Source organism: Canis aureus, chromosome 1 (genome assembly GCF_053574225.1).
Source record: "Canis aureus isolate CA01 chromosome 1, VMU_Caureus_v.1.0, whole genome shotgun sequence".
Classification (NCBI taxonomy): Eukaryota; Metazoa; Chordata; class Mammalia; order Carnivora; family Canidae; genus Canis; species Canis aureus.
In genome coordinates this window covers 19446209-19473776 of record NC_135611.1, presented here as the reverse complement: position 1 = coordinate 19473776, position 27568 = coordinate 19446209, and the positions used below count along the sequence as shown (strand labels likewise).

General features: G+C 34.7%; 1 protein-coding gene across 6 annotated transcripts in view; it reads left to right on the top strand.

The window, feature by feature from the left end:
• WDR7 (WD repeat domain 7) overlaps positions 1-27568 on the top strand; it is a 354125-nt gene that overhangs the window by 94624 nt on the left and 231933 nt on the right. For 5 of the 6 annotated variants that reach the window (XM_077891960.1, XM_077891949.1, XM_077891957.1 and 2 more), the window contains 5 exons: positions 5574-6343; positions 8038-8126; positions 22867-22965; positions 25357-25475; positions 27343-27466. In XM_077891960.1, the coding sequence (XP_077748086.1) occupies positions 5574-6343; positions 8038-8126; positions 22867-22965; positions 25357-25475; positions 27343-27466 (1201 nt within the window). The remainder of the gene's footprint in view (positions 1-5573; positions 6344-8037; positions 8127-22866; positions 22966-25356; positions 25476-27342; positions 27467-27568) is intronic. The other variant, XM_077891970.1, reaches the window with a different exon arrangement.

Genomic DNA, 27568 nt, shown 5'->3' with positions numbered 1-27568 from the left:
ATATCAAGTGTATCTGTGATCAACTGCCATCTCCATGCATTTAGCTAAAGTCTTGCCTTACAACTTTGCTGGTTATCTACATTTTATTGTAATAAGCCTGTAAGTCAGTAAAATCCATTGTCCGGTACTTGAGGTCATATGCAGGGCTTGGGGGGATGAGTCATTTTCTCCTTTTTCCCTTCAGTCTCCCTCTATTTTCACCTGCTTTTATTATTGCTTTCTGTTTTCATTCTCTTTTTCAGACTGTGGCTTGCTATACTATAAATTTATATTATACTCTTTAGATTCTTCAGCTGTGGTATAGAAATGATTTCCCACTTTCCTTTAAACTGATTCAGTTCAGAGCAGAGGTTTAAGCAAAGGAGGCAGAATTAGTAAATTGTAGGTAATTTTTGCCACAGTGACACAATCAGCACGGAGAGGTTGTGATAAGAGGAGTTGCACACAATCACATCCAGATATCTTGGTACCAGACACTAGATAACCTTTCAGTTGTCCACACACATGGGCTTTCTTCTGGTGCACCTCCGGAAAGAGACAGTACCAGAGCAGATCTCGGGGTGCTGAAAGGGGCCCAGATGTGGTTGACATCAGAGGAGAGAGATTAAAAGCCGACCTTGTATCCTCACTCTTGCATTCTTTTTTCTTCAGGCCACACTTGCTGCCTCAATAAGTTCCTTACCAAACATGTTTGATCTTACATTTTTTGGTAGTAATGATCTCCCTTTCTCCTAATAGAATTTTGTAGATCTTTACTGGAAAGACAGTATTTACTAATGTACTGTGGTGGGCTCTCAATTTTATGTGATGTTCCCTCATACATAGTGACATGTCTGTCTACCTAAAGTTGATGTAAGAGAATGTTTTATCTTTTTCTGTGATATAATGAACTGTATTCCCCAGCATAGTGCTGGGGCTATAGCAGCAACTTAGCTATCAATATTAATAATTTTTATATCAATAATATTTTAGATATAATGTATTATAAATAACTTTTATCATTCAGATTAACGTCAATTTTTGTATTACACCTTCAGCGTTTGAAAAAACAGATACGAAGCACAGTGGTGTTAGAAATAAAAGAGTAATGTACGCATTCTTCACCCCTTCCCATCTTCTACATTCTCAGTACTGTTGCATACTTTTATCTTCCCTCATCTGGATGGCTTCTGTTTCCTCCCAATTCATATTCATGACTCTGATCTTCTTTTCAGCCAACATTGCTGGTGGATAAACATCTATTAAATTAAATTTGATCATGTCCTTCCACTCTCTTAAGGCTTTTAGGTGATAGTTCTCAAACTTTACTGCATGACATTGTTTGAGTTCTCATTAGGCAGATTCTGATCCATCCAGGTCTATTCGTACTGATCCAGGCTTGGTATCAGGCCCAGGAACCTGTATTTTAACAAATAGCCCTGATGATTCTGAGAGAAGCACTGCTTTAATGGCTCCCGAGCCTCCAAGATGAAGTTCAGAAGCCTTTGTGTGAACCTCTGTGCTCTCAGTGAACCGACCCTTCATCAGCATTCTTTCTCTTGGTCATCTGTGGCTTCATCAACATCCATCCTGTCATGTCTCCTGCCTTAATCCTTTTTTACGTTTTGCTATCTTTCTGCCCTTTCATAGTTACCCCTTCAGAGAAGCTCTCCCTGGTCACCCAAGGTGGAGTTGGTGCTTTCTCTGTTGTGTCCCTTATTGTACCTTGCAATCCTCCTCTCTTTAGAGGACCATTCCTACTGTGTTGTCATAGTGTCTTTACATGTCATTCATTATTTGTGAGGTTTGAATTCCATGACTAGAAAGTCATCTTATTTGCCTTTGTATCTCCAGTATCTTGCACAAACACAGGCGAATGCCTAACAAATGAATTAAATATGGGAATAAAATGCAGGTCTTGGGTTTTTTTTAAGTCATATTTTATATACTATAAATTTATATTATACTCTTTAGATTCTTCAGCTGTGGTATAGAAATTATTTCCCACTTTCCTTTAAACTGATTTAGTTCAGAGCAGAGGTTTAAGCAAAGGAGGCAGAATTAATAATAATTATGGAAATAATTTTTGAAAGAGCAGCCACTTGAGACTTTTTTTACATTTTTCTTTAATTGAGATATAATTGACGTACAACATTACATTAGTTTCAGGTTTACAACGTGATGATTCGGTATTTGTATATATTGTAGAATGATCACCATGGGAAATCTAGTTAACATTTGGGAAATGCCTCTTGAAGGATGGGTAAAATTTGACTTAAGCGGTTGTAAGGAGAATGAGAAAGGAGCATCATCCTGGCATAAGCAAAAGCATAAACATGTGACACTGCATGGTTCTGGAAGATACAAGTGGTTTAGGGGCGCCTGGGTGGCTCAGTCATTTAGACATCTGCCATTGACTTAGGACATTATCCTGGGGTCTTGGGATCAAGCCCTACATCGAACTCTCTGCTCAGCCGGGAGTCTGCTTCTCCCTTTCCTCCTCCTCCTCTTCCTCCTCTTCCTCATGCTTGCACTCTCTCAAATAAATTTTAAAAAATCCAAAAGAAAAAAGATACAAGTGATTTAATTGGGCTGTAGTAGAAGATATAGGTGTTGTGGGTAGAGATGAAATTGGAGGAGTAGGCAGCAATATATTTTAGAGGATATTTTGGGCTTTGCAGAGAAGTGTTTGCTTTGCAGAGATTGTATCCTTGGATTAGAAAGTGCTATTGAAGCCTCTTCAGCTAGGAAGAAACATAGTCAGATGGGACGAAGATTGAGACAGAAGAAAAACCAGTTACGGGAATTTGTTATAATTTTATGGTGGAAGAGTTGATTAACAATTTAAAATAATTTTATGAATTTTTAATAATGTCCTTTGTTCATTCTGCCAGGTATTCTGTCTTACATAAGACGAGTAAGACATAGTTAGTTACATAGTTAGTTCCCATAGAGTACAGGAAAATGTAAATATATAAAATACCTAACTATATCAACACAGCCAAGGCATATGTGTTTGTGATGTATAGTAGATATAAAATGTTATGGGAGCTGGATTCATTGTGGACTAATTTTCCTTGGGAGAATTAGGGTCTTGGTGGAAGAGAAGGGATGAGAACAGAACAAAGAAGAATATTTTGCGCAAAGGAATATGTAAAACGATTAATGGATAGGGGACTGTGGTTATGGTATGAGAGCTTGTTTGTTAAAGCTGGAAAAATATTTGGTATCAGACTGTAAAGGGCCTTGAATGTTGTGCTGAAGGATTTTGTATTTTATCCTGGAGTCATATTTTCTGATTATGAAAATAATATATATTGACTGTATACCATAAGAAATATAGGGAAATATAAAGAAAAAATATTCTATAATTCCATCACAAAATATAATTACAAATATATTCATGTATTTCTTCCCAGTGTTTCTCACCATGGTCAGATACATACTTAAGCATTAAATAAATGAAATCAGAGCCACACTGTGTGTGTGTGTGTGTGTGTGTGTGTGTGTGTAATTTTATCTCACTTAAAATTCGAACAGGAGGGGTTCCTCATTCGCTCAGTCGGTTAAGCATTTGCTTCAGCTCAGGGTCCTGGGATCCAGCCTCGAGTTGGGTCCCTGCTCAGTGAGGAGTGTGCCTCTTTCTCTCCCTCTGCTCCTCTCTGCTCCCCTCCTTGTGCACGTATTTGTGCACACATTCTCTCCCTCTCTTTCAAATAAATAAAATATATATATAAAAAATTGGAACAGGAAATTTTGCCATGTGGTTAAATGTGCCCAGAAAGCATGATTTGTAGTGATTGCAGTATTTATTCTACTATATGGCTACACTTAAATTATTTATCTTTCCTTATTGTTAGATTATTTAGGCTTCAATTTAAAATAATGGCTACCATTTCACTGAACATCTTTGTACATAAATCCATGTCAGTATTTCTGATTATTTAGGAGAGAGTTCTAGAAATAAATGCACTGGATCAAACTGACTAAAGCCTTGCAATGTATTTTGCCACACTGCTCTTCTAAAAGGCTGCTATTTAAATTCACGCCAGCAGTGTGTGGGTTTGATTTTCATTGTACTCCTGATCTAAGTAGTTTTTAGTGTTACTGTGTGCTAATTTTATAAATGATATCTTGTAGTTATTTTAACAGTTATTTCCTTGACAACTAGTTTGAGCTGGTTTTTCCCTATATTTATTGACTCTCTGTTTCTTTTACTGTGAATTGTCCTTGATCTTTATGGTATTCTCCCTCTTACTTGGGCATTAGTATTTTTCTTGCCGATTTTAAGAAATATTTATATAGATTGTAACTCTTTCAGTCTTATTTCTGGGACATTTTCTGATTTCTTTTTAATATTTTTATAGTAGTGAATTTTAAATTTAAGAGTTTCAAAAGCTCTTTCTCATCTTGAGATCAGATATATTCACCTATATTTTGATTTAGCTTTTAATTTGTATTCTCCATTTCTCTTCATAACCCGTGAGAACGGCAGCTTTTTGGCAGAAGAGTGATGTGGTTGGATTTGTGCTTTTGTGGCTCTGTGGAGTTGTGTTGGAGTAGAGACTAGAGGCAGTGAACACTAGTGAGAGGAGAAAATAAGTGTCCAAATGTGGTACAGTGATAGTGGGGATAGAATGGAAGAGGAATGATTCTCCACTGATGGTCTGGGAGGCACAGCGGGTTCAGTGGCATCGTGGACATAAGGACATTTAGACTGTGAGGTGCTATGGGACATCTAGATACAAGCTGTTTTAAGTAGAGGATTGAAACTCCAGGAGGTTGGTCCTTCTGATGATGGAAATTAGGGAGCCACAGGTGTTAGTCTTAATGTGGGAGTAGGATGACTTTTCAGGTTTGCTGACTGCTGAGTAGAATGGTCAGAATTAGAAGGTTCACCGGGAAGGGAAGCCCAGAGAGGTGGCTTTTAACTTTTTTTTCCACTTAGGGTTTTCTCTCACTCACCCAACAAAAATAAGAATGTCAGATACTGCAAAGAGTGTTTCCTCGGATTAGCTTACTACTTTCTGTACATTTGGTTAAAAGGGGCAGTAGAGGTGGGGGGAGAGAGGTCAGTAGAAGAGGGAGCATGGTTAAAGGATAACACTTCTTGTTAGAATTTATGTAAACTTGAGCATGTTCTCTATTGAGGGAAAAGAATCTGTCAACAGAGAGTGAAGGTAAAGTAGAAAAAGGAGGAATTTGATGGTACAGTAACTTAAAGGGGTGAGTAGCCATGATAAGTGGATTCTTTCAGATGGACCAGTAGTTCATTCGCAGAAAGAGAATTTGCTTACAGGTGTTTGAAACACACTTTAATCTCTTCTATGAGTAAAAAAGACTACCTGCTTCAATAAAACATTTTTCTTGTTTTTTAAAAATTGACCATTTTATAATTGTTTCAGTATAAAGTTCTTGTATAAATTCATATCTTTTATGTGCTGCTACGTGGCAAAGTTCACGTGTTACTTTTAAAGATAGAGGTACCTAAAAAGACAGTCTAATAAGCATTCAAATTCCTCTATTACTCATTAATGAATGTATGCAATTAAACACTTCATATTATAACCATTTTTTAAAAATGTTTATTACAGGGAAATTTGCCTAAATATTCTCATAACTCCCTGATGGTTCAAGCAATAAAGACAAACCTAACAGACCCGGACATACATGTGCTTTTCTTTGATGTGGAAGCGTTGATTATTCAACTCCTGACTGAAGAAGCCTCTAGGCCGAATACTGCGCTTATTTCCCCAGAGAATTTGCAAAAAGCATCTGGCAGTTCAGACAAAGGGGGCTCTTTTCTAACTGGAAAACGAGCAGCAGTTCTCTTCCAACAAGTGAAAGAAACTATCAAAGAGAACATAAAGGAACATCTCCTTGATGATGAAGAGGAGGACGAGGAGATGATGAGGCAGAGAAGAGAAGAGAGTGATCCAGAGTATCGGGCCAGCAAATCTAAACCATTAACCCTATTAGAATATAATTTAACGATGGACACGGCAAAATTGTTCATGTCCTGTCTTCATGCCTGGGGTTTAAATGAAGTTCTGGATGAAGTTTGTCTTGATCGCCTTGGCATGCTGAAACCGCATTGTACAGTATCTTTTGGTCTCCTATCAAGAGGAGGTCATATGTCCCTGATGCTTCCTGGCTATAATCAGCCCACTTGTAAACTGTCACATGAGAAAGCAGAAATAGGAAGGAAGCTGCCAGCAACTGAGAGCGTAGGAAAGGGAACTTACGGAGTATCCCGAGCTGTCACCACACAACATCTCCTGTCTATCATATCTTTGGCAAATACGTTAATGAGCATGACCAATGCAACTTTTATTGGTGATCATATGAAGAAGGGTCCTACCAGGTGTGATTTGATTTTATTCTCACATTTTTTTTTTTTTAAAAGAATAAAACCTGTTTTATTTTTCTCACTGTTTTTTTTTTTTTGGCTCTGCCCACCTTAGCGTTTTTGTGTCATCTCAGTGTTTCCCCTTGAAATTTTAAAACACAACGTGCATGATTTAAAGCATGATAAAATTATATAGTTTAATCTTTACTCAAACATACTACTTAGCTATTTAGAAACAATTTTGGAATGAGGGCATAGATACCAGTTAAGCTTAACAAGTGAATTAATAGAGATGCCTGGGTGGCTCAATGGTTGAGTGCCTGCCTTCTGCCCAGGGCAAGATCCTGGAGTTCTGGGATCGAGTCCCACGTCAGGCTCCCGGCATAGAGCCTACTTTTCCCTCTGTCTCTGCCTTTCTTTCTCTGTGTCTCATGAATAAATAAATTAAAAATCTTAAGAAAAATAAGTGAATTATAGACTAACTCTTCAGTAAATATAATCTTAGAATTGTATACTTAAAGTTTGCATTGACATTTCATTCAAAATGTATATTTGGTTGAAATACTTTATGGTTTATATGTAATGAATGATAGGTGTTCAGTGATTAGAATTTTGTGAAAAGTGTGATCAGAAAATTTCAATTGGAAGAGAGAAAACAACTTTTTTAATTGTAGGAGAGTACATTTTAATATTTCAGGAATATCTAACCTGATTTGTTATTACCTATTTTCAGAAGTCATGAAGACAACTTTTTTATTTTTTTTAATTTTTTTAAATTAATTTATTTATTTATTTATGATAGTCACAGAGAGAGAGAGAGAGAGAGAGAGAGAGAGGCAGAGACACAGGCAGAGGGAGAAGCAGGCTCCATGCACCGGGAGCCCGATGTGGGATTCGATACTGGGTCTCCAGGATCGTGCCCTGGGCCAAAGGCCGGCGCCAAACCGCTGCGCCACCCAGGGATCCCAAGACAACTTTTTAAACTGTGATTTTATTATACTTTATTGAGAGTTGGTCATTTTGAGAAATTTTAAATAATCAAATACTTAAGTAGTACTTACCTTGTATCTGGTTCTGTTTGTAAGTACTTTATAGATAGTATTTCATTAATGCTCTTAACCCTATGAGATAGATACTGTTATTATCTTTTTACTACAGATTAGAAAATTGAGACACAGAGATTAAGTAATGTGCCCAAGATCACACAGGTGTAGTTAAGTGGTATCAGTAGAATTCAAAATGAGGCACATTGCCTCTGGAGTCCAAGATTCCTGCTGCCTTATTACCTTTTTCAGATTTTAAGGATGAATTCTTTTAGGCTCAGTGTATTCATGAATTCATTTGGACTAATGATATAGGGAGGGCCGAAATCTCAGCATGCTAATATTGAAGAATGAAGGACTAATTATGATATTTGTCAAGTGGTAGTATATTAAACTGCTCAGAAATATTTCTTAAATTAGTATAAAGCACAAATTATAGATGTAAAATTTTTACTTGATGTTTGCTAATCATTTAATATATTAAAAATAGGAAAGGAAAATGTTAATAGATGAAAAAGAGGGAAAAAAAGATCTTTTTGGAATAGTAAATTGAAAATGTTCCATACGTGTTTCTTTTGCAGTTCATTTGGAACTAGAAAGTTTAATATTTTAAATGGTTCTTGAAAGTATGAATGTATATATACGTGTATTTTCTTCTTTTTAAAGGCCACCTCGACCAAGCACCCCAGACCTTTCTAAGGCAAGGGGTTCCCCTCCAACATCCAGTAATGTTGTACAAGGACAGATTAAACAAGGTAAAATTAAATCTTATTAAGTAATTGACCTGACATTTCAGCTGTAGAAACTGAAGAGGCTTAGCTAATGTATAATCATAACATTTGTTTGTCTCAGATTGTTAAAAGAGAGAAAAGTTGTTATATTCCAGATGTAAATATGGATAATTAAGATGTCAGTTAAAAATAAATCAGATTTATTTAGAAATTGATAAATGAACATATTTCACATAATTTTATTGTACTGTCTTTGACCTAATTTTTATGCATTAGGGCACCTTAACTCGACAACACTAGTGCGTTAATTGTGTGTATCTTGAGTCTAAAAGTTATACCTGTTTTAAACTACATTTAGAAATGTTTAAATTCATATTTTCATACTGTAGCTATTCTACTGTTTGCCAGTAGTTCATGCCTTGTAATCCACAAGTGGAAATCTTTCCTTTATTTACATCATTATATACCTTAATTTTTGTTTACAGCTTTCTTTTTCATTAGCGGATATAAGAGAAAGTTGATTTTTTCTTCCATTATTATCTTTTATATTCATTACAAGAGTGGCAAATGAAGCAACCAGAGTTGGAGGGTGGGGGGTCATTTCTGCTTAGAGAGCTTTCCTTCAGGTGGAGAGTTAATGCTGACTCTCTCAGAATGTGATAGAAATGAAGAAATGAGCAAGAGAAGGGATGCTGAAGGTTTTGCTTGTAGGTGATGACTTTAGGGTCTTCTTTTTTCCATAGGTTTTTGTTTTTGTTTTAAGTTTTAAAATTGTTTTGCTTTTTACAATTTATCTCTTCCCTAGAACAAGTCCTTTTCTCTTTCTTAGCTTATTATTTGGTATTTACTTTAATATCTTTAAATATATGCCTGATTTTCAGTTTTAGGCACTGTCTTTTGGCTTCTCATTATGGAAGATAAGCTCCCACATTCTCTACCCCACTCCCATCATTCATCTAACCCCACATGCTCACCCTTCCTCTGATTGAAATTTATATAAACTATTATGAAATGATTGTATGTTATAGAAAAGGTTTGGTTAGATAACTTTTTATACTTGTGTACGTGTGAAATATATTTATAGAAAAGGGCGCAAAACAAAAATGTAGCTCAGTGACTTTTACATGCCTACCTTCCTTGTAACTATGTCCTTGGATAAGAATTCGAACATTGTTATCCTGCCGGAAGTTGCCAGTGTGTTCTTCCCAATCATTGTATGCCTCCTTCCAAAGGTAACTACTCTCTTGACTTTTGGAAAATCACTTCCTTTCTTTACTTTATAGTTACACCATCTAAGTTTAAATTCCTAAATACTATAGTTTAGTTTTTCTGTGCTTTGAATTTTATATGAATTCAGTCAGTCATGGAGTATGTGTTCTTTTGTGTTTGGCTTCTCTTGTGAGATTTATTGACGATGTTGCATTTGACTGAAGTTTACTCATTTTCATTGTTCATTTATTGCTGTATAGTATTCTGTGGAATGAGGAGACCACAGTTTCTTCATCCATTTTCCTATCAGTAGACATTTGAATTATTTCCAGTGTTTTTCATAATTCTGCAAATGTTCTTGCATTTGAATCTTTGTGTACATTATAAGTATTTCTGTTGTGTCTTTAACTAAAAGGGGAATTTCTGCATATGTTTATCTTAAACCTAAGCAGATAATACTATCATATTTTCCTGAGTGACTTAATATTTATCAAAATGGCTAAAGTAAAAAAGATGGAAAATACTGGGTTGGCTGGGATATAGAATGGGAAGAACTCTGATACACCACTGATGAGATGGGCCAGCCAACCCTGAATATTTACCATCTCTTTCACTTTAGCCATTTTGATGTATATGTAGTTTTCTCTCATGTGCTTAATTTACATTCCCCATTTCCCATTACGGTTGAATGCTTTTTTGGTATGTTTATTGTTCTTTTCTCTATGTTCTTCTGTGACGTGCGTATTCAACTCTTCTGTCTATTAGGTTGTCTTTTAAAAAAAAATGACTTCTAAGGGTTGATCTGTGACTGTCCTTGATATGAATGAACCTTTTGTCTTATGTATTGCAAATATTTATTTGCCTTTCACTATCTTTGAAATTCAGCATCTTTCAATTTCAATGGAATCTAATATATCAATTTTTCATTTATGATTAATATTTTTGTGTCCTGTTTAAGAAATTACCCTGATATCCCTACCCTGATATCATGGGGATAGTCTTCTATTTTAGAAGCTTTATTGTTTTGCCCTTTTTATTTAGATCTATAATCTGCCTAGAATTCATTTTTGGGTATAATGGGAAGCAGGGGTCCTGTTTACTTTTTTTTTTTCCCCTCCACACAATACCAGATTGGTCCAGCATGATTTATTAAAAAGATGAGTCATTCCCCACTGCTTTGCAGTGCTATCCTTGTCATAAATAAAATGTTCTTCTACGTGATCTGTTTCTGGGGCTGTTTGAGCCCATTGATTTGCTTGTGTTTCCATGTGCCTTAATTACTGTAGCTTAATGGTAAGACTTGGTATTCGGTAGATCAAGTCTTCCCACTTTATTCTTAAAAAAAAATGTCATGGCTATTCTTGTTTCTTTGAATTTCTCAATCATCAGTTTAGAACCAGTTTCTCAATTGTTAGAAGAACCTATTGTGATTTCAACTGCAGTTTTATTGAATTTATAGGTGAGTTTGGGGAGAATTAATATCTTTGTGGCATTCATTCATTCAATATACTCAATGTATTCAACTCAGTATATTCCTTTATTTAGATCTTATTTAGCTGTTGTAACTCCTTTATAGTTTTCTGTTAAGATGCCTTATATACGTTTTATTTAGATTTTTTTCTTAGAGATTTAAAAAATATTCTTGTAACTGGTATTGGATTTTGTTTTCTGTGCCTCTGGCAAAGAAATGCAGATGATTTTTGTATGGTGACCTTTAGCAGTCATGCTAAAATTCACCCATTATTTGTAATACTTTATTTGTGGATTACTTTGACTATATGGACAATCATGTAGGCTACTTTTTATATTCCCAACATTTTCCCTTTGGAAAGGGAAAGCTTTCATAATTATTATATTTTCCTGTATGCTTTTTGCAGATAATTTTTAAATTTTATTTAAATTCAGTTAATTAACATATAATGTATTATTGGTTTCAGAAGTAGAGGTCAGTGATTCATCAATCTTATATAATACTCAGTGCTCATTAAATCATGTGGCCTCCTTGATGTCCATCACCCAGTTATCCTATCCCCTCATCCCCCCACCCCTCTCCCCTCCAATGACCCTTGGTTTGTTTCCTATGATTAAAAGCCTCTTTGGGGGATCCCTGGGTGGCGCAGGGGTTTAGCGCCTGCCTCTGGCCCAGGGCGCGATCCTGGAGACCCGGGATCGAATCCCATGTCGGGCTCCTGGTGCATGGAGCCTGCTTCTCCCTCTGCCTATGTCTCTGCCCCCCCCCCCCCCCGTGTGACTATCATAAATAAATAAAAATTAAAAAAAAAAAAAGCCTCTTTGGTTTGTCTCTCTCTCAGATTTCGTCTTTTTATTTTTTCCCTATCTTCCCCTATCATCCTCTGTTCTGCTTTTGAAATTCCATAGATGACTTAGATCATAAGATAATTGTCTTTCTCTGAATTTTAAGAAATTAACTCTCCATTATTCCTTTGCTAAATGTTTATTATCAAAGTCTGTTGAGTTTTAGCATGCTTTTTCTGCATCAAGATGATAATGTAATTTTTCCTTTTACTCTGTTGTGATGTATTATCACCTTATATGTTGTTGAATTTGGTTTAATATTTTTTATTCAGGAAAAAGTTTTCTCTTCTTCCTCTTCCTGTTCCTTTTTTTTTTTTTTTTTGTCTTTTCCTTTGGCTCCATGCCTGACATGGAACCCAGTGCAGGGCTTGAGCTCATAACCCTGAGATCAAGAGTTAGATGCCTAACTGAACCACCCAAATGCCCTAGTTTTCCTTTCTTCTAATGTATAAAGTGTTAGGATTAAGGAATCTTTTCTCTTTTTCTGTTTCAGGTAGAATTTATACAAGATTGGCATTATTTCTTCCATAAATGTGCAGTGGAATTTGCTGGATTTAGATCTAGAGGTTTCTTTGTAGAAAGTTTTTAAATTATAGGTTTAATCTCTTTCACTGTCATCTGACACTTCAGTTTTTCTGTTTCTTCTTGTGTCAATTTCACTACATAGTACATATTTAGCAATTTTATTCTTTTAAATTTGTCATTTGAAAATATATTATCTTTTAAATTTATTTAATATCTGTATTGGTACCACCATTTTTATTCCTTATGTTAATCATTTGTGATTTGTGTCTTCTGTTTATATTTTCTTGATCAGTCTCATCAGTGACTTATGAATATTATTAGTTATTTTAATGAATCCTTTGTGGCTTTTTATCCTTTCTAGTGCATATTTTTTCCTATTTCACTGAAGTCTCCTCCTGTGTTTTTTTGGAGTTAATAAGCTATTTATTTTTAACTTTCTAAGATGGATGGTTGCTTGCCAGTTTTTAGCCCTTCTTCCTTTGGAGTATATGTCCAAAATATGTTATCTGTGAATAAAGACAGTTTTTCTTCTTTTCAGTCAGTTTCCATTTTATTTTTCTTACCTTATTGCACAGGTAAGGAGTTAGAGAATAATGTTGAATTGAAGAAGTTAGAGCAGACATCCTTGCTTCATTCTCAATCCATGGGATAAAGCATCCAGTCTTTATTTAAGTTTGATGTTAGCTGTAGGTTTTTCTTAGGAGATGGATGTTAAGAGAGTTCTCCTGTATTCCTAGTTTGCTGAGTTTTTTTTTTTTTTTTTTTTTTACTATGAATGGATGTTAGATTTCGTCAGATAATTTTTCTGTATCTGTTGAAATTAGTTGAAGATTTTTCTCCTTTATTTTCTTAAGACAAAATACATGAACTTTTGAATTTTATTTTATTTTATTTTTTTGTGAACTTTTGAATTTTAAAACAATCTTGAGATCCTAGAGTAGACCACACTTCATCATGTTGAATTTATTCTTATAGATTGTTGAATGTAATTTGCTAAAATTTGTTAAGAGTTTATGTTTTGTTTATGAAGGATTTTGGTCTACAGTTTTCATATCTGTTAATGTTTTTTGTTCAGTTTTGGTAACAGAATAATGCTGGTCTCACAGGAGTTAGGATGTTATCCTGTTTTTGTTTTTGTTTTTTGTTTTTTTTTAATATTTTCTGGAAAGGTTTGTGTAGAATTGATATTATTCCTTATTGATCTAATTCACTAGTGAAAGTATATGGGTATGGAATTTTCTTTATGGGAAGGGTTTTAACTACAAATTTAGATGTTTTAATAGATACAGGGTTATTTAGATGTTTTATTATTACATCTTGGGTGAATTTTGGAAGTTTGTGTCAAAGTTATTGGCAAAATTTAATATTCTCTTTTCTTTTAATATCATGTCTGTAGGATTTGAAATGGTATCCCTTCTCTCATTTCTGTTACTTAGTTTGTGATTTTTCTTTTCTCCTGAGTAGTCTGCCAATGATTGTGGATGTAATTATTCCTCCTTGCATTTTTATTAGTTTTTTTTATTAAAGATTTTATTTATTCATGAGAGACAGAGAGAGAGAGAGAGAGGCAGAGACACAAGAAGGCTCCATGCAGGAAGCCTGATGTGGGATTCGATCCTAGGTCTCCAGGATCATGCCCTAGGATGAAGGCAGCACTAAACCGCTGGGCCACGGGGGCTGCCCTTTTTATTAGTTTTTGCTTCATGTGTTATAAAATTCTCCTACTAGGTACATAAACCTTTAGAATTGTTATTTCTTACTGATTTTTAAAAATTTTTGTCATATGAAATGACTTCTTATATTTGATAATATCTTTTGCTTTGAAAATCTACTTTGTTGGGGCATCTGGGTAGCTCAGTGGTTGAGAATCTGCCTTTGGCTTGGGTCATAGTCCCAGGGTCCTGGGATCGAGTCTCACATCAGGCTTTTTATGGGGAGCCTGGTTCTCCCTCTGCCTGTGTCTGCCTCTCTCTCTCTGTGTGTCTCATGAATAAATAAATATTTTTTAGAAAAAAAATCTATTTTGTTTATAATAATATAGCCATTTCAGCATTTTTGGTTATTGTTATTAGCATGATATATATTTTCCTGTTTTCTTTTTACCCATTTTGGGTTTTATATTTTAAGTGTGTTTCTTATAGGTAATATGGCCTGCTTTTTTACTGTAGTATTTAAACCATTTACATTTAATGTGGTTGTTGACATGGTTAGGTTTGAATCTGTCAGTCTCCCAATATTCTCTTTTCCTCTCTTCTCTCTTTAGTGAACTCAAATTATACATATTTGCCACTTGAAGTTGTTTCATAGAACACTGGTGCTTTATTTTTGGAATTTTTTTCCCTCTCTGTGTTTTCATTAGGTAGTTTATGTTGCCATGTCTTCAAGTTCATTCATCTTTTCCTGGAAATATCCAATCTGCTATTAAGCCCAACCAGTGTATCTTTCATCTCACACATAATGATTTACATGTCTACAATTTTGATTTGGGTCTTTTTTATTTCCTCATTGTCTCTATGTAACTTTTTTCAATATATGAGTTACAGTTATAAAAGCTGTTTTAGGGGATCCCTGGATGGCTCAGTGGTTTAGTGCCTGCCTTTGGCCCAAGGCGTGGTCCCGGAGTCTCGGGATCAAGTACCACATTGGGCTCCCTGCATGGAACCTGCTTCTCTCTCTGCCTATGTCTCTGCCTTTCTCTCTCTCTCTCTCTCTGTCTCTCATGAATAAATAACTAAAATCTTTAAAAAAACAAACTGTTTTAATACCCTTATTTGATAATTTTGACATCTGTCAGTTTGGGGTTGATTTTTAGTTGATTTCTTCCCCCTCATTATGGACTGTGCTTTCCTACTTCTTTGCATGCCTGGTGATCATTGTTAAATGGCAGATATTTGAATTTTACCTGGTTGGGTACTAAAGATCTGAAGATTTTTATATTATTGTAAATCTTTTTTTTCTTTTCTTTAAAGCTATATTCTGGATGCAGTTAAGATGCTTGGAAACAGTTTGATCTTTTTCTGGTCTTGCTTCTATGATTTGTTCGGTGAGTTTGGAGTCATGCTCTGTCTAAGGCTAATTTCCCATTACTGAGCCAGACCTTCCTGAGTACTCTGTCTAGTGTCCCATGAATTATGAATTTTCCAGTCTGGCTGGTAGGAGCAACACGGTCTCTGGCCCTTAATAGTTTCCTCACACACCTGAACTGATCAGTGCTCTGAATATTCAAGGGGAATGTCTGAAGAACTTTGATCTTTTTTCTGTCCTATGGATTCTTTCTGCTCTGCTTCCTAAAACTCTCAGCTCTGTCTTCTCAACTCAGGGAAACTGTGGGGGCTCTTCCTTAATCCCTCTTGCTGTATTTTGGTCTAGAAACTCCCACCAACAATAAACTGGGGCAATCATATTGCTGTTTGTGTGCCAACTCCTGACTCTCAGTTCAGCATCATTTGATGTCCAGTGGCTTGAGACCATTGTTTTATGTGCTTAGATGGTAGTGGGCGAGTTGTTTTAGATGGGATTATGAATCTGTTTCGTGTTACTCCATCTTGGCCAGAAGTGGAAGTTCCTCTCTCTTTACTTTTAAAAAATGTTCTAAATATACTATTACTTCATAAATTAAAAATTCTTTATGTTGTATAGAGTTTTAGTATTTTTAGAGCCATTACTAAAGAGAGAAACAAACAGCTTCACAAGAGTAAGAGACTTGTTTAAAATATGGTTAGTTGTGGTGGTATGATTAGGCTACAACAGCACCTTTTAACTCTAGATCTGTGCTTTTTCTACAATAAGATGTATATATATCCTAAATCTGCTGAAAATACCTTCCAGCTTATATAATACAAAATCAGTGGCAGGGCATACTCTCCTCCATTTAGTTAGTTCAAAGTTTCATTTAAGATCAGTTCCTGGGATGCCTGGGTGGCTCAGCGGTTGAGCATCTGCCTTCAGCTCAGGGCATGATCCCAGGGTCCTGGGATCGAGTCCCGCATCAGCCTCCCTGCGTGGAGCCTGCTTCTCCCTCTGCCTGTGTCTCTACCTCTCTTTCTCTCTCTTTCTGTGTCTCTCATGAATAAATAAAATAAAATCTTAAAAAAAAAAAAGATCAGTTCTTGTTAGAGATATTATTTGTTGTCATCATCATTACCATCTTCATTATCATTCTGTATAGTTGATGTTTCTTCTCGGATTACATTTTTCTCCCTCTTAGCAGATAGAAGTGATCCACTTTAATTGGTGACATTGCCATGATGCACTGTGTACTTCACCACCATTATGATATTGAATATACTCACCTGGTCAAGTCTGAGGATGTTACAGTTAGAATGCTTTAACATTGCTCCTCTCCTAAAACATCATGTTTTGAGAGCAGTGAAGAAGGCACTGAGGATTGAGTCTTTTCCAGTGCATTTATTTAAGGCAGTAGAGTTAGGAATTTTCATTTGAAATAGCACAGCTGCTTATCTTTTAAAGTAAGTAGAAGTTAGCAGTCTGTAGTGAGAGTTACGTGGTAAAATACTATAGGATGGCATCATGAAACCCACTTTGTATTTGAATATTGAAAATATGGAATAATTACCTCTTTAACAAATATTTGTTAAGCCTTTTTTCCCCTCTAAACAACTCTAGTTAGGAGGTTAGAAAGATTAGTCTGATGTATACTTTCTTGAGTAGTTTACTTATATCTAGCAGATAACTCATGAACATAAACAACTGGTTTAGGGTAAGAAATGGGTAAGAGAATGGACAAAAGCTCTGAGTTCTCTGATTACACTTCAGTGGTTAGGATATTATATTTTTGTCCTTCTGCTCTGACTTCTCTTATATTGGTTTCCTTGCCTTGTAAACATTTTCCTCTTATGCTTTCTTTTCCTGACTCCCACTGCAGTGCACATTGACTCACAATCCATTTTTCAAGCTGGACTGCAAACATGAATATGCTCCTTTTCGATAAACTGTCACTTATATGTTGGCTAATACTCGTTCAGCTGCAAAATAATCTATATGGAGTAAAGACTTTAGCTGGGGATTGGACCTTTCATAGACATTTGGGTCTAAGAATAAAGATAATATAGATAGTTCAGATAACATAATTTCTCATACACATTATCAGGGTATTTCATTGGAAAATAATTTCTTCACAAGAGCTTAATTTTGTCTAGCAGTGGGCTTGTTAATGCAGTGTTTGCCAATAATTAACATTTATGACAGTCATGTACTTTTTGATAGAGATAGTTTTTACTTATTAAATACATGATTGTGTACTTTATAAAACATCTCACTTGAGAAAGAGATCAGAAATATCAAACTGAGTTTTTGTTCATGGTTATACAGCCCTAAATCCGCCCATAGCTGTAGGCTTTTTTACATTCTGACATACCATACTTTTCTTGATCAATTCAGTAATGTTATGGCATAAGCCTTTGGTCTATGTCTTTAGTGTTCTCTTGACCCTCTATCTATGTTAGTAGCATCTTTACTCAGTGGTAGGTTTGGAAACCAGTCTCAGCAATTTAAATATATAAGGTTATGTTACAGTATTTGCTATTTTATTTTTCAGAAATGGATTTAGAAGTAGGAGGTAGTCATTATTAAATTAAGAGTTTAATCAATTAACTAATCAGTAGTTTCTCACCATCCTTTTCCAGAGTCTATAGCAAGAAATATGGAGTACATATATCAGGTCAATGGATGGACCTCAAAACTCCTTAAAATTTTGTGTTTGAACTTTTATGCCTTTTAAAAAATTGGCTTATGACTTTGGTCTTTGGAAGCTCAAAGGGCAAGCATTTGTTCTATTCTGTTTTATTCACTGATTTAGCACAAGTTCTTAGAACAGTAGCTGATCTATAGAATACACTCAGTAAATATTTGGTTGAATGAATCTGTAGATACCTTCTTTTTATGCTTCTAGTGTTAATATGTCAGTAAGTAGGTGCTGAGACTATAAGGCTGACAAAACAGTTCTCTGCCTTCAAGGAGTTTATGTCTAGTGGAATAGATCCAGAGGAGTGCAGTTTATAATATTTTAATTAATTCTTTGTTTTTCCTACCAGACTCAGTAACTGAAAGCAGCATCTTTGGTCTTTACTACGTTTTATATACTTAGCCCAACATCTGGCACATAGTAGGTGCTTATTGTTAATTAAATGAAATAAAAAATTGTAATAGCCTTCAAATGTCTAATTCAAGTTAGTATGTTATCACTTTATCTTTCACTATAATAAACTCTTCCCCCATGGTACTTGGTCTTGGCTCATTTATTTATTTTAGATGTTAGTAATGAAGGAGACCTTTTACAGAAGCAAGATTTAAAAATTTTTAAATTTTAATATTTGGATTCTAGCTAGAGTTATAGGCCAAGATAAAATTCTCATTGCATCTCAACTTATTCCAATTCTGATCTGGAGGGTAAATAGTTACTGTATTTTTCAAACATTATTAGCATTTTTGTATTTTGCCTTAATGTATGTCTATCAGAATGCCATCTTGGGCTGTTAATTCATTCTGCTTCACAGTAAGTCCTTATCCTTTCTATTTCCTGGAACCTTATTACTTCCCTATTGCCCTTCGACATTTTGTGCTCTTCCTTCATAGCATTTTAAGGATATCCTTTTTCCTTAGAATGTTTGATTAATGATTTATCCTAATGCTTAATGTTGACTTAAAAGATGACGAGAATGCTCATCTCCCCAAGACATGATAGTATAGACATAAAGTTTATAAAAAGGCAGACGTTGCTCTCTAAGATCTCTATACTGAATGGCAGACCTAGTGTGGAATGCCTCCTCTGTCTTCCCCTCTTGAAGCTTTGTGATTATCCTGTAATGCTTCAGATAAAATGATTCATTATTAAATAGTTTTATTTATTTACTAGTGTTAAGCTTTGGAAAAACTTCTTTAAGCGTTACATTTGGTTTTACAGAAAGTTTTCTAGATTTTCATTATTCCTTTCTGAAAAATGTATTGAAAAGGCTGTTTGTGTTCATGTACCAGGAGGCTAATGAGGTTTAGACCAATAACTTGCTACCTAAAGTACGTTCACTTTTTGTGCTTTATATATTTTTCATGTCAAAATGGCAGTAGGGAACAAAGGAGTTCAGAATCACATTTCAAATGAAGACTGAAAGAGACCTATTAAAAAACTGAAAACCATGGATGTTGTAACATTGAATGCTAAATATATGCTATTAAGGGGGAGGCCAGAGCAGATATGTGCAGGTATATGTTGTCACACAGGTTCGTTTGTCTTTGTCTTTTCATGTGATAGTAAGTAGTTGAAGAGACTCTTAGCTGCAAAGTTTACTTTTCTAGGTTAAATAATAGAACTTGTGCCACGTTTGTCATCACTTGAAGCTATGCTGAGACTTTTGCACTTATGTTTTACTAATCCTTAATAAGATAAGCCAATTGATAATTGACATTGCAGCTTTTCTGTTTTAAAAACCAAATGCTCACTTATGCTTTATGATGTAAATTTTTTAATATTCAGTGCTACGTGTGGCTTCTTTCAGGTTTATTGTCATTAAGTCTTGAGCTTTTTGATTTGGAAGTAGTACTTTTTAAATTTCTTTTGCTGATTTCTCTATATGTGGAAAGTTTTAAAAGCTCAATGAGAGTTTAATTTGAATATTCTCAGTTAATTATAAAAGTAGTTCTAGGGACGCCTGGGGGGCTCAGCGGTTTAGCGCCTGCCTTCGGCCCAGGGCGTGATCCTGGAGACCCGGGATCGACCTGGAGACCTGGGATCCAGTCCCATGTCAGGCTCCCTTGCATGGAGCCTGCTTCTCCCTCTGCCTGTGTCTCTGCCTCTCTCTTTGTCTCTCTCATGAATAAATAAATAAAATCTTTAAAAAAAAAAAAAAAAAAAGTAGTTCCAGATTCTCCCATCTCAGCTATGAGGTAGTCTGAATGAAGTATTTTTTGGTGGTGATTCCAAGATTTTTAAAGCATAGTAAATCTGATTCCTTGATCTTATAGTAGTCTTGATTTTTTTTCTCGCAGGACTTATTAAAGGAAAATGTAAAATTTTTTTTTAAGATTTTATTTATTCATGAGGTAGAGAGAGAGAGAGAGAGAGAGAGACAGGCAGAGAGAGAAGCAGGCTCCATGTAGGGAGCCTGATTCAGGACTCGATCCCGGGACTCCAGGATCACGCCCTGGGTTGAAGGCAGGCACCAAACTGCTGAGCCACCCAGGGATCCCTAAATAGCTTTTTTTCTTATTTAAACAGGACTCCAAAACAGAGACTGTTTATTTCTCTCATTAAATATTAGTTTACATATTTTGAACATTATTCTATTAAGACCTATTACGCTTATTCTAGCAGTTCTTTTAGTAGCATTTCTAGTTTCTTTTGTGCTTGTGACTCACAGAAGATGGAGTTTAATCCCACTACTTACTTGACCTGTAGGGTAATGATTACTCAGTCCTGAACTTTTATTCATTTGTATTGAATTTCCTCACCTTTCACTCTACTGTTCTCTCATCGAAGAGTAAAATCAGATACAGGTACCACAGCCTTTTCGGTAATTTCAATAATAGTAATTTCTCCTTTTTTTTTTAAAGTGAAATTATAGAAAAGTTCCAGTTCTTGGAAACCACCAGAGGAACTTTATGAACAATTTTGTTGGCATGAAAGCTAAAACCTGAAAATTTACTCTGTGACATCCAGGCTTACCAACTTTTTTTGCATGAGGAAGTGAATATTTTATAGGCCATAATAACTGAATTTGTAATTAAAGATGATTTTTAAAATAAATTTATTTAGTGGAACTTAAAAATATTTGAGATTTCTTTCCAAGATTACAGTAGAATTCCTGTATCTTAGGAAATGTGCAGTTAAGAAAAGCTCTGTTTCTTTCATAAACATATTATTATAAAATCATTGTAATTTTATAAGGAACAAAAAGCAGATCTGTGATAATAAAAGCAATTATAATTTCCCAGATGAGACTTTCATGTGTGCAAAGATGTGCTTCTTAGAGTTTATGGAGTTGGATTTTCTATTTTTTATTGCTGTTCATGTACTTCTTTTAGTTCTACTGTTTACTGCCTCACACGTGCCTGATTGACATTATGATGCATTCGTGTGGAAATTATGAAAAGTTGTTTTCATGCAGCTGTCCTGTAGTTACAAAGGAACTTCACTGCATGAAAAACAAACATATCATTCAGTGGACAATGCTTAATCTGTTCAGGAGCCCAAACCTATTGCTGTTCAATGACAGAAGAAAGGAGAGGGATTAATTTGAAGATGCTTGTGCATGACATATGGTAATTTCTCCATAGGAAGGAAGTGTCAAATGGTGACCTCTAAATCTTAACATTGACCTCCAGTTGTAGAATGTGTGTGCCATACGGTCTTTTTGGCTTTTCATATGATAATTTAAGCCGAAACATTTTCCTGGTAACGTAACTTTTTTGGGGGTGGGGTGGAGTTGTTGCATATATTTTATGAGGATTAGAACATTCACAATAATTTTATAATATAAAACACTGGTATCATAAAAGTACTTTTTTAAAGTTCTAAGAAAGAAGCTATGTTAAGGTTCTTCTCACATAAGTTTAGTATATACTTTATAAGTTGACAGATTTTATTTTATTTTATTTTATTTTATTTTATTTTTTTTTATTGGTGTTCAATTTACTAACATACAGAATAACACCCAGTGCCCGTCACCCATTCACTCCCACCCCCCGCCCTCCTCCCCTTCTACCACCCCTAGTTCGTTTCCCAGAGTTAGCAGTCTTTACGTTCTGTCTCCCTTTCTGATATTTCCCACACATTTCTTCTCCCTTCCCTTATTTTCCCTTTCACTATTATTTATATTCCCCAAATGAATGATAACATATAATGTTTGTCCTCCGACTGACTTACTTCACTCAGCATAATACCCTCCAGTTCCATCCACGTTGAAGCAAATGGTGGGTATTGGTCATTTCTAATAGCTGAGTAATATTCCATTGTATACATAAACCACATCTTCTTTATCCATTCATCTTTCGTTGGACACCGAGGCTCCTTCCACAGTTTGGCTATAGTGGCCATTGCTGCTAGAAACATCGGGGTGCAGGTGTCCCGGCGTTTCATTGCATTTGTATCTTTGGGGTAAATCCCCAACAGTGCAATTGCTGGGTCGTAGGGCAGGTATATTTTTAACTGTTTGAGGAACCTCCATATAAGTTGACAGATTTTAAATTGTGTTTTTATAAAACAAGTATGGAAAATTGAAATGATCTCAGTGGATGTTGGTCTGAGATATTAAAAAATAATTTACACATAAGATTAGGAAATAAATTATTAGAAAAACGTAATTGGCAATATGAAGACCAATATAAAGTTTTTAGTATATGATACATTTTAAAAATTGAATTACATTTTGCTAATTCTGAATATGTCATTCTTTCCTTATAGCCTTCCTTGTTTTAGAACTGTTTTCTGTATTAATTGGTACATCGATAAATTAGATTATTAAATATATTTTGGTTTTAAGAGGAATTTGAACTACACGGTGATTGCTGTTCAGTAAAATTTATCATTTCTTTGCTGTAATCCTCAATGATCATGCCCTTTTGATTAAAACATCATTTTTCAGTTCTCCATTTACTATATTTTGCCAACTTTGTTTTTCATTCTTCACTAATACTGAGCTTTTTTTCAGAAGCTGCTGTACCTCAATTCTCTTCTCTTTATTTCTTCTGTTTTCTCTGCAAGTTCCTGCTCCTGTCATTTCCGCTCGGTCTGATGCTGATCACTCTGGCTCTGACTCTGCTTCTACTCCTGCTTTACATACCTGTTTCTTAGTAAATGAAGGTATTCTCTCTCAACTTTCTAACAACTCCCTTTCAATCTGTGCTTTATTCTGGTATGACATGTTCTTTTTATCCAATTTATACATTTATCTGCTTTGTTATATATGAGATCCTAAATTTTCCATTTTTAAACTTTTTCTGCTAATATCAATGATAAGGGCCAGTTATGAAAATGGAATGCTACTCCTAGCTGGTATAAACTGTTCCTTGTAATCTAGAATGTCATTAAAGAAGTGCAAAGAGGATACTCTTTGATGTGAAGTAGGTATTAAAAGGTGGATTGGTTTTCATAATGATATTTGCCATGTGATCTCTGGTGTTAGAACTAATGAATCTGTTTTATATGTATCATTACTCTGAGATTAGAGGGAGATGTGAGGGGTCCCTTGACATAATCATTTGAAAAGTCTTCAGAATGTTGATTAGCACCAGTGATTATAGAATGAGAGGAATTCACCTGTTTATTCTCCTTACTATTTCTGTTTTTGGATGAGGCAAAAATCTATTTTTTCGGTTTTTAAGATGTAGTTAGGCTATCATATTATCCCTATGGAGTTACACTAGTTGAAAGTATTTTTGGAACTCTGAAAATGTGAATGGAATCCACAAATCTTTTTTCCCCAAGAGCCATTATATGATTATTTATTCTGCCTGGAAGCCTAACGTGAGCTCTGCATTATATCCACTGTCTTCATTGTGGGTTCCGTCTTCACCAGTATGTATAATATAAAAAAGGAAGAAATTTACAGAATCTAAAATGTAATCAGATTGATTCTGACTCTTCACTAAAAAGCAGTATTACCAGTCCATTCAAAAAGAAAGAATGGTACAGTATCTGTAAAGTACAGAAACCATGTTTGGAAAGAAAATGTGGGAGCACGAAAGTATAGCTCATTTTTTGTTTGGTTTCCCTGTCATAGACAGATACTAAGGTTAATATACTAAGACTGAACATTATAATTAGGGACAAATTTGTTAAGCTACTGTGAAAGATAGGAATTTGTTAGTTAAAAAAAGGCTGTTGACTTTGGCCCATGGTGAGAATCATCATCCTATTAAAATTCAGCTCATAAATACATTTCAAACTTTTAAGAGATGTTAAAGCACTTTAAGAAATTCCTAGGTTGTAATTTTCATTTATATATATATTTGTGTGTGTATAAGTATATATGTATATATATCCTCTATATAAGTATATATATCCTCTATTGAAAATAAATTGAAATCTAAAATGTGTTTGCTCATACCTTAATTATTTAATTATATATTCTCATTTGATGAGAATTTCCTTACTGAAAGGATGAATCTTTAGATAGGTGGCTTGTCTTTCACTCATTCTCTCTTTTTTTTCTTTTGATCTCAGTAATTATTTTGAATTTTATGATAGGGTTTTTGTTGTTTTAGAAGATTGCAGTTTAGATTATTTCAGGACAGTGATTTGTTAAAATTCTGTGATCACAGATAACTCAATCTTGTATATAATAGTAGATAATTGGGATATTTTTTTGCATTCATCCTGATTATTTGTCTTTAAGTGTTGTCCCCAGAAGGTAATGGTAGTTATTGTGGATTAATAGTGGCTTCATACATGATTTGGAAAGAGTGAGGCATTTATTATGCTTATATTTTTCTGACACCTTTAAAACAGGGTTGAAATAATTATTATCTGAATACAGTTACTTTTAGATATTGCAGTGGCTTGCAGTTTGTTTTCTTTACATAATCAAATTCCAAACTATGGATTAGAATTTTGGAAAAAAATAACTTTTATTCCCATAGATTTAAAGTTAATGGTACTGAAGATTTTGTAAATTTTGGATTATCTGGTTTTTATTTTATGAAATGTCTGCATTTATTTTTCCTCTCAAAGGTGATGTTATGTTACTTAGTTATGATTGCGATTAAATATCTGATTCATTTTGTAAGAAAAGAGATCAATAAGTATTAATGAAAGGCTCTGTGACAGACAAGGGAAGACCTGTCTGTTGACTGACAAAGATGGTCATACACAGATGGCCAGACCTGAAGTGACAGGAGCTTATCTTTGGATATCTGTGTGAATGCCCTTTTAACTGGTTTCAAGTCTATAACTCTAATGCATGTTTATTTCTGTGTTCTCATCCCTGAGTATGTTTTATTTTAGAGGGATTATTTAGAAATATGTTTTCCCTATAGACTTTGTATATACTTCATGTGAAAGTTTATTTAAGACTTTAAAAGAGTTCTTTATGAGTACCAGTTACATGATTTAGAGATGAAATACATCTGATAGAGTTATTTGTATAAAATATCTAATGGAAATCCTTTGGTTTTTAATATATTTAAAGAAAAATCTTTGAATTAGGAAATGCCAAAATGTTTAAAGTATTTGTAATATATTACATTTCAACAGGATGGAGTCAGTTAGCTGCTATGCATTGTGTTATGCTGCCAGACCTGCTGGGATTAGACAAATTTAGGCCTCCACTTCTAGAGATGCTGGCTCGGAGATGGCAAGATCGATGCTTGGAGGTAATATTAATGTGATATGGATAAAAAACAAAAACATGAAAGCAATAGGCAAGTGTAAATTTGAAACGAAATAGTTAATGTTTATCTAATTTTTTTCACCTGTTTGTATGTCATAGAAAATATGGATTCATGATTTTTTTTCACTTTATATACTGAACAGTAATGTTCCAGCTGCATATTTGCTTACTTTTTAATCTGGTGAGTATCTGACCCAAGGTTTCATATACTTATGGGACTATTTCTTTGAGTATTGGTTTCTGTATAGATTGTTCTATATAGATTAACATACATGCATGTTCACATACATACACCCACTTTCTCCAAAATAACACACTGAGGTATAATCACATCAATCAAATTCTAAGTGAATAGCCATTGTCCAATGGAAGATACTGTGTTATAATAAGAGAAAGTCTTTAGAATTCAAAGAGACTCGGGTTTAAATATCATTTCTGCCAATTATTAACTTTGTGACCCTGGGCAATTTACTTAACCTGTTTGAAGCTCATTTGTAAAGTGAGGATAATAATATATTCCTCATGGGATTGCTGTCAGGATCAAATCAGATAATGCAAGTAAAAGAGTACAGAGCCTGACACATGGTAGGAGCTCAATAAATGGTAGCTATTATTTTGTGTTAATGGACTTATGCTGTATTAGACGTTGCTTGGAGTATAATATCACCAGGGACTGGAAATGTTTTATAGATAGAGATTTCCTTTATTATGGCATTTGACCTGTCTAGCTATAGCAGTTTGTATTATTCAAGATTTTAAATTTATCAAATATAAATATTTCCCTCATCCCGTTTCCCTTCCCTCAACTATAAATGGAATTGTAGCATACTAAAATTTTCATGGTTTTGCATTGAATTGTATTTGAATTCACTTCAAAAGTCAGTTATAATTAAAAACAATTTTCATTCAAACTCATATCAGGCATTGCTTATCATATCCTTTTCAATGATAAAGAGTTAATAAATTGATAACACCACTTGACAATTAACTAACTTCTTTGACCCCATGCTTGTGGTAATTTGCTAAAATAAAATTCCACAAAAACTGCAAAATAAACATGTGCTGCATTGAAAGACAAACTGAAGTGATGTAACTTTGAAAACTGTTTTCTTTCTATAGAATTAATGCCATTACAGAGGAATGTATTTTGCCTATTTGTTTTCAAACAAATTGTTTAAATGTGTCTTAGGTATCGTGCAGATTTATACATAATGTTTGTGCAAATACCTATTTAGTATATAAAGAAATTCACTGGATAAGGTTTTTTCAGGCTAAAAGAGAAGACAAATATAACAGTTCTAACAGTGACTTCTAACAGTAACAATTATATGGAAATTTTATTTTTATTTATTTTTAAGATTTTATTTATTCATGAGAGAGAGGCAGAGGCAGAGGCACAGGTGAGGGAGAAGCAGGCTCCATGGGGGGAGCCTGATGTGGGACTCCATCCTGGGACTCTGGGATCACACCCTGAGCCAAAGGCAGACGCTCAACTGCTGAGCCACCCAGGCGTCCCATATGTGAAAATTTTAAAGTGAAAATTAAAGTGCAAGAATATTAAAAGCTTTGGAAAATAAAGTTTTAAACCCAACACTGCATAAATCTACAAACATAATTTTGTCTGTTAGTGTTAAAATTTTCAGTGCAATCATTCATTAAATGTCTTTGATTTTGCTCACAGCCGGTTTATTCGGTACTTAATTCATTACTTGGTTTGTAGTATTTCTCCTGTAAATAAATGTGGCTTGTATATTTTCTAATTTTATTTTATGATGAACTTTCTAGTTTTTAAACACCTCACCAACTGATCTGCTTTCTGTTTTTTTGGTTTGGATCCGTTTCCTTCTCAGGTCAGGGAAGCTGCACAGGCCCTGCTTCTAGCTGAATTGAGAAGAATTGAGCAGGCTGGGAGGAAAGAAGCCATCGATGCCTGGGCCCCTTATTTACCACAGTATATGGACCACGTCATATCACGTAAGTGTTCTCTACAGAGCTTTCCATGCTTACATACAAAAGTTTTAAAACTCCCAGATATGCTTGCTACTACCTCTCAACAAAAGTGAGTCACTTGAAGTG